The sequence below is a fragment of the Leiobunum rupestre genome, chromosome 1 (genome assembly GCF_980474605.1).
Source record: "Leiobunum rupestre chromosome 1, qqLeiRupe1.1.hap1, whole genome shotgun sequence".
Classification (NCBI taxonomy): domain Eukaryota; kingdom Metazoa; phylum Arthropoda; class Arachnida; order Opiliones; family Sclerosomatidae; genus Leiobunum; species Leiobunum rupestre.
This window is the reverse complement of record NC_143384.1, coordinates 8,770,858-8,779,221: the sequence shown is the minus strand read 5'-3', so window position 1 is coordinate 8,779,221 and position 8,364 is coordinate 8,770,858. Positions and strand designations below refer to the sequence as shown.

The 8,364-nt window shown below is 36.6% G+C and overlaps 1 protein-coding gene across 1 annotated transcript in view; it reads left to right on the top strand.

The window, feature by feature from the left end:
* Nucleotides 1-1,202: 1,202 nt before the first annotated feature.
* LOC149960540 (sialin-like) overlaps nt 1,203-8,364 on the top strand; it is a 32,948-nt gene continuing 25,786 nt past the window's right edge. The window contains exons 1-2 of the mRNA XM_090181620.1: nt 1,203-1,400; nt 5,960-6,182. Of these exons, the coding sequence (XP_090037746.1) occupies nt 1,203-1,400; nt 5,960-6,182 (421 nt within the window). The remainder of the gene's footprint in view (nt 1,401-5,959; nt 6,183-8,364) is intronic.

Sequence of the window (8,364 nt, the reverse complement as noted above, 5' to 3'; positions counted from 1 at the left end):
AAATGATAGCAGAAATTCATGAACCAAAATTATCAACGACCTCCTTTTTATTGGGGGTTGGGGGAAATTTCCCCGGGTGACAGGGGAGGGTTAAATAGCTAGGCCTTGTTAATTTCCACCTACCGCGACTACAGGGAAAATTTCGAATGCACCACGGCCGGGTAACTAGACCGCCATCTAGTGAGGCTAAGATAAATTATTTCATCGAAGAAAATCGTGAGAATCGTGGTCTGCAAACCTAGGCTTAGTCGTGTTTTTGATAGAGGTCAGTGGAACTGTGGAAAGCGGTAGCTGGAGCAGCTGTCCAAAATGGAAAATGTAGATGTATTAAAAACCTTTTTATAGTTATATTACCAAATTGACAGCGGGACGTCAAAACGGCTTTTGGTTCCCGCTATAAAAAAGAGACGATGAATTATGCCTTAAGTTGAATTTTAAATCAACATTAACATTATCATGGGTTTTCAAATAGGTAGGACGCCATTTTTTCAAATGGTGGGAATAAGATAGCACTTATGTATAAAATTTAATTTCCACTCAATATTCTTAATAAAGTTTCACAGGGCTTATTTAAACGAGAAAATCATGATATTTTAAAATTAGGCTCTACTTTCGTTAATGATTTCCAGCTTCCGGTTGGTTTTACGGTAATGTGCCATAAAAGATATTTGGTTCAGATTAAGGTAAGACCTCATTTGAATCAATAGGATAAACAGATCTTGATATACAGGAATGTTTCAAGAATTTGGCAGCCATTTTCCAAGATGACGGAAATACCGCAGATTAGAGAATGTTGGAGACCACACCACGTGAAAGTACACCCTAAAATCTATAAAGTCACAAATTTTTATAATTTTTTTAATTTATTCAGGGTGAAATCGTATTTTTCCTGTACGAACAGGACACACTTTCAAAATTTTCAATGCAGTTTGCTTAAACGCAAGCTAGGAGCGTTACCGTGCACACCTGTGTAATGCAGAGGAACTATGTCACGCACACATGATACAAGTACACTTTTTGTACAACTCACTGTTTGTATGGTACTGACATTGGGATATCCGACAGATGTGGATGGTTGTACGCTTACGGCGTTCAAGTTATTCATTTAATTTTGTGACTCGAAGTAAACTTCGCCTTAAAAGCAGTGAATTAAATTTTTGTAAAAACTGAAGATATAAAATATTTTAACTATCAATTTCGAAATGCTACAAAGAAGGCATCTGATTATAACGTTTTTGGCCTTCGGTTTTTTCGCGTTGTATTGTATACGGAACAGTCTATCTATTTCCATTGTCGCCATGGTGAAAACAACAAAAGTATCTTCGAATCTTTCTTCGGAATGCGAATACGATTCGTCGGATATATTCAGTGCCAACATAGAAAATTCCGCTATCAGAAAGGTTTGTTTGATACTAATTACTAATTACATCGTGGTCAGCTCTGAGCTGTTAAAGATTTATCACGTAGTTTTTGTTTGAGTAGACGTTGTTCTTACCTAAAATTGTTTCTTATTGAGTGTAAACTCCTAATTAATAAATCACAGGGTAAAAATTGATTAAAAGGTTTAATCAATTACAGGTTAATAGTAAATTAGAGGGTGACGAAAAGATCAGAGTACGGATTCTGTGTGTGATTTCGTACCGAACCGTTAAGAATGAACTTATACTACCTAGTAGGTACCGTTTCCATTTTATTTAAACATGCTTTATGAGTACGTTGAGAACTCGAATCACCTGTGAAACTTGATTGGGCCCCTAATGCATCAGAGAGCCAGTGTAGAGTATCATAGTTAGACAACTTATACTCTATTTAGTGGACTTTAACTTAAATCATATATCCCATGTAAAAATATTGTTCAGAATTGCTGTAATTTATGTTATTGACCAATTTACAAACGATCTAATCCACGCCAGGGGCAGCTATAAGTACCGCCTTTTTGATTTCGATGCTAGCGACATCTATTGAAAAAAGAGCTACTCCACGTCGAACCGCCATTTGCTTTAATGACAAATTATAAGGCCCTCCAGGCACGAGCTCAGAATGACTACAACGCCGTTACATATATCTCGTCCTGATTAATCAGATGGACGAATGGACTTAAGTGTCTAACACTTTACAATCGCTTTTTAAAAAAGGAAACTGAATACTTACGTCAATTGGAAGGTCTGCGCACAATATTTAGTTTTGAACCAATTTTGGTTTTGCATCAAATAAAACTTTAAAATTACTTACAAAGTTTTATACTATTTTTATGTTAATAATGAATTTCAATCCTTAAAAATTTTTTCAAAAGGGAATAATGACTCAATTTCGTTCGTTTCTGGCTTTAAAAAAATTATTTTGAGTGTAAAGTCTGCCGCAATTCATCCGATATTTTTACTACCGACATTGAAACTAAAAAACAACCTTCAAGAGATAAAATATGATTCCCACGCTAAACCTAACTATTTTAAATTTTAAGTAATTTGAAAGAAGCTTACTAATGCTTACAAGCTTACCCTTGTATGAAATTAACAAAAATTAAACATTCATAATTATATTAACTAAGAATTCCAAGCTTATTCCAAAAAGATTATACCTGGGATTTGGCCTTACAGAATTATTTGTGGCCTTTCTTAAAATAATTAGGGAATATCAGAAAAGTTTAGTTTATCTTTAACGAGAGAAGTATCCGACTTAGTCATAAAAATGACTCCAAACCATGAATAATTCACCGCAAATATTACTTTTCCTAATCATGTAAAATGTTAAAATTACACTGCATAAATATATACACTAATTAATAACTCATTTTGGCAATGTAAAGGTTTTTATGAATTTCGTTTTGACAAATCAGCGAGATCCTGTGTGCAACGCTAATTGCTTAATGTAGAAAATAATTGCTCTCGAATTAAAAAAAGAGCTTTCGGGTTTTCTAGCGTTAGCAAAAGGCAAGAAGGATTCTTGTTAAATACTATTCCGGGTCGAGGGGTATGGCTATACACTAAAGAAATCAATAAGCAAGAGATCGGGTGTCCAAACAATATAATTTGAAAAGAAACATTAAAAAAATACACTTAAATAAAAATATACACACCACTAAAATGAACATGCAAATAACGTTCGCGGGGGATAACACAGGGGAATACGTGGGCTCTCTCTCTCTCTCGAATAAAGTTAATGCCGATTGGATTTAGCTCACCACGGTAGTTCTCGTTGTTTCCTTTTTATTTTTGTAAGTTACGAAGGCTGGATAGGATGCCACTGGGTTGATAAGATAACTGGTCTTTGGATCCCTCTGTCTCTAGGCGGATAGACTTTGGTCTGGGTTCTTCTTCCTGCTTTTCCCCGGGCACTCTTTCCTCCGGATTATCTAGTCCAAAACAGTGACCTACCAGGTCGGGGCTGCCGAATCTTTCGTCCAACTAATTGGTTTTATCTTTTCGCCTGGTCACGTGACAGTTTCCGTTGAATTCGTTTTAATTTGAAATGGAGAACTGCAGGTTTTTCATTGGAGAAGGTCAAAGGTCAAGGGAAGCTTGACAGAGGCGTCACCAATAATTGTCATTGGCGGAAGTGTTTTTGTATTATAGGAAGTGAAGGGATGACGGCCGAAGGTCGGTATCGGTACCGGTTCTGAAGGCCAAAGTCAAACGTCCAAGTGTGGGGTCCAACTTTCTTTCCGGGAAACGACGTCTTTTAATGGCTTTTTAGACAAAGTGTTTTAGCGAGGCCATGTTGAAGAATAGAGAGAGAGAGAGCTGGGGTAATATTATTCGCGCACAATAATATTGTCACTTTCGGCGCGCACAAACACTTCAAACGAGGAGAGGGTCAAAATAACAAAGGGGGCCAATTCTAGGAATTTTAAAATCAGGAAGTAGTACCATGGTACCGAAAGTATTCTTATAGCTATTCACGCTAATGGTAAAATTCTGGGCTTCGACACTCGTTTCAAAGTGAAAGAAAATCTGCTAGGGGAAAAAATGACAAAAATCCTGCCTGTGAATTTTTGCTTTTGGCTATTGTCGAAATGTTGAGGACTTTGGGGACATGAATTTAAAATACTTCCCAACTATTAATATTAAAAGTGTTTTGAATGTATGTAAAATTTGAGTGTTACATGTGAAGGTACATGTTTCAAGCTTGATAGTGAGACGAATACTTATCTCATAAGAGATGTTTGATACACTTTTCGTAATGTTATCTTTCATTATTTTTCCCTTTTGGTTATATTATCTTTCATTATTTATCCCTTTTGGTTATATTATCTATCATTATTTATCCCTTTTGGTTATATTATCTATCATTATTTATCCCTTTTGGTTATATTATCTATCATTATTTATCCCTTTTGGTTATATTATCTTTCATTATTTATCCCTTTTGGTTATATTATCTATCATTATTTATCCCTTTTGGTTATATTATCTATCATTATTTATCACTTTTTCCAATGTTATGACGTAACATTATTGACCATTATTTAGCACATGTTAAATAGCACTGCCCCGGGGCGGTTTTATTCCTTCCAACAGCACACTCGGGTGTGTGATTGGAAATTTGGAGTGCGACGTACTGTCTGTCTGTTCCCCGAAATGGGCAAAATCTCACAGAACCGTGACCGGGGGTTACGTGGACCACCGTGTGCCCGTCGTTCCCCTTCAGGAGCTCTTTCTGAAGGGTGTGGCTCTCTACCTACGTAGGTAGGGTGTCGGCTAGAGGTGCTACAGCATCCACTCTCCATCCCGCAGCTGGGCATGAAGTGGAAGCTGGTCGCCCCATTGCTGCGTCATTTGTCGGGATGAGTGGCTTGCGTCGAGGGTGAGACCATCAGTAGTAGGGTACTACTACCCATGCTGGATTTGTCACCTGTCTGGGCTTGTGGACGCTGGCGTAGGGCATTCTGATGAGACCACCGGTGTAAAAGGCTGTTTGATCGCTTGGAGCACCGGATTATAAATTCCTGGGAACATGCTGGTGGTAATTAGTCTGGCCGGGTGGGTATACTACGATTACTTGACTGCAACGTCACCAGTCCGCCTGTGCTGGGAAGAAAGTTAAAACACATACTAACCGTTCCTATTCTCAAAAATAAAAGAAAGACGAAGCGTACATTCAAATGATCATAGACTATCAGTTATTTATTCAATTAAAAAAAGTGCGTATCAAAATTCAGCGCAATAAAATATTGGTAATTTTAGTGAAAATTGCAAATCTAAAGTTAACCTGCACTAGTTTCTGCGTCTGAGTTAAAATTTTCAAACAAATCCCTTTCCTCAGGAATGGTACAGTAGTCAAACTTTTGCTAAAGGCGGTGGGAATAATATTTTACTTTAGTTGAAAAAGGTTTTAAACTAAGGTAACGATAAACTTAGTAAACCTTCTCACAAAATCAACAACGCTCCGAGCGACAAAAGTATGAAATTCTCAATCCACCATCATATGTTCCTTTTTTTTAATAAATCAGGGTTATTAATATCATTTTTTTTCGTTCTGGTAATAGTATAATCTCTTCAAGTTATTTAATATCTTAATTTTTATACCTCGGGTAATAATTTAATATCTAAATTTTTATACCTTGGGTAATAATATATTCCCTTCAAGTTATTTCAAAAGTGTTTTTTTTATACTTCTGGTAATTATAAAATCTTTTCAAGTTATACCTCGGGTAATAATATAATCCCTTCAAATATATTTAATATCTTAATTTTTTATACCTTGGGTAATAATATAATCTTTTCAAGTTATTTAATATCTTAATTTGTTATACCTCGGCTAGTAATATGATCCCTTCAAATTATTAAATATCTTAGTTTTTTATACTTCTGGTAACAATGTAATCCGTTAAGTTATTTGACAATTTAATTTTTTATACTTCTGTTGATAATTTCGTTATTGTGAAATAACAATGCTCCTGGTAATGTACTTTTGAAATTGGGATTAAGAGCATATTCCCTAATTTCCAAAATATTTCCAGGAAGGAACATTCGACTGGAATCCCTACATTCAAGGTCTTGTTCTCGGATCGTTTTTCTACGGATATATTGTTGGAAACTTTGTAGGCGGGATGCTTACTGAATTTTTCGGAGCGAAAAGGATTTTGGCCGTTGGAGTGTTCCTGACGTCTGCTCTGTCACTAGCGAGTCCACCTGTGGCCTACGTCGGTTACAGTTCTTTCTTGGGTTTAAGAGTAGTCGAAGGTCTTGCTGAGGTATTCACCTTAACACTAGTATTTCTTAGAAACTTTTGAATGGCTGTTCACAAAATACGTAACGAAAGAAAGATTTACCAAATCTTCGAGTAAAAAACTAAATAAATCTAAATAAAATAGCTAGAAATTCCAACCGGTTTCGTCCTATTTGGGACTCATCCGTACCCTGGGGGAAATCTGGCTGGTGACTATTAAGCTTGGTTTGCACGAGCGAGCGACATAATGTATTTTTCTATACACGCGTTAAAAAGTTTGTACGTTCCCAAGTTTAGTGACGCGTACTAGCTTTAGCCTTGGCTTTAGCGTAAATCAACTTTCGGACGTAAAAACGTTTTGACGCGCGTCAAGAAAAATTACCTAATTAAAGTGCATTATGACGCATGCCAGTGGAAACCAAGCACTAGACTGAAAAGAGAAACTAAGCCTAAACATGAAAAATTTCAAAAAGCGTTGCATTGCAGTCCATAGTTGGTTCTTATTAACTTAACATTTCGTATACATAATTCTCCACCACTATCCCCGTATTCGGCAACGCGTTTTGAAATTATTAATGCTCAGGCTTAGTTTATCTTTTCGGTGTTATAGTAGCCAGTCAGATTTCCCCCACGGTACTGATGAGTCCCAAATAGGACGAAACCGGTCTACCGTTGGAATTTCTGGCTATTTAATTTCCTTTTTTAATCGAAGATCTATTTGGTCCGAGGTTCGTGTCTTTATGTTGGGCGTGCCATATTTATGTCCCTTTTCGTTATGGACTATTCTACCTTTCCGCATGTTTTATCACTCTTATACTAATTTTGGTTAGATATGGGTAGTTCTAAATAAAATCTTAAAATAGACACTGCCCCACCCCTGAAAATCCGTATCCAATATTATACTACCTTAAAATTACCATAACCCTTAAAGGTAATATAACCTCAGTTATTTCTTGTGGAACACCAACGTTTGCAGCTCTGGCCACTCTTGCCTTTGGCTTTAAAATTGTTTGGCGCGGGAAATTTGAAAAATGAACGGGGCCTTCCATAAAGATGGCTTTGCATATTATATTCCCTTTAAGATTCTTCAATTTATTTCCAAATAAATTTTTATTGATTTACCTCTATAAAACCCGTCACAAATAAGAAAAATAAGTGCTAAATTGCGACCGTTAAATCAACTGAAAAAATCGTTTCCAATATAGAATTATGACGTAATATTTCAGTAGCACTTATACGCCTATAAAATTTAGTAACGCTTGTACAAACACCATCATATCTTATACTGCAATACGTAATTTGTAAACGGCCCCTTAGTAAAGGCTATTTATCGTGTTGAAATTCATTGCAGGGCATTTCTATTCCCGCAATGACTATTTTGTGTTCGAATTGGTTTCCATCGTCAGAAACGGGGCTAGCGTTTTCAATAGTACAAGCAGGCGCTCGATTTGGGAACATGGTTTCCATCCCGCTGGCTGCGTTCATGTGTTCGTCAGTCGGAGGATGGCCGTCGTCATTTTATCTGTTCGGTGAGGATTTCGACCTTTTTCATATTTTTGCGCAAATAACAATTAAAATAAATACTAAAATTAACATAATTATTAAAAATGTATCGATGGAAACGTTTTTGAAATGAGTGTTAGGAGGTGATTCATCGTGAATTCAGTGTAATATTGGTAAAATCATTGTGGTTTTGATACAACGAATCTTATCATAATGTCTGCTAGTGTTGCTTTGATAAAACCGTTTACTTTTCAACAAGTAAAGGCTGGTTCACACGGGCAATGTTTTCCCGGTTTTCTTTATTTTACCGCCTTTTCCCGTTGTTCTGGCGCACGGAAAATAAAGGTACATAAGGATCAAATTTGCCAGATTTTACCGCCGCCAGCAATGCCGGTAAACGAGAAAACGGAGAATTTTTTTTGAAATATCTCTACTTCATTTTCCCGGTTTTTTGAAGCACTTTGAGCTTGACCAATTAGCGAGCGTTACGTTGTCACGTGATATAAGGAGCGATTTTGAAAATCTTTAAAAGTAGGCTTACGAATTTTTGCGTCTATCACGTGACGGCATAACGCTCGCTTATTATTCGAGCCCAACGCGCCTCAAAAAAAGGGCCCTCCGTTTTCTCGTTTATCGGCAGTGCTCGTGGCGGAAAAATCGGGCAAATTATTGTCCGTGTGTACATTCGTTTTC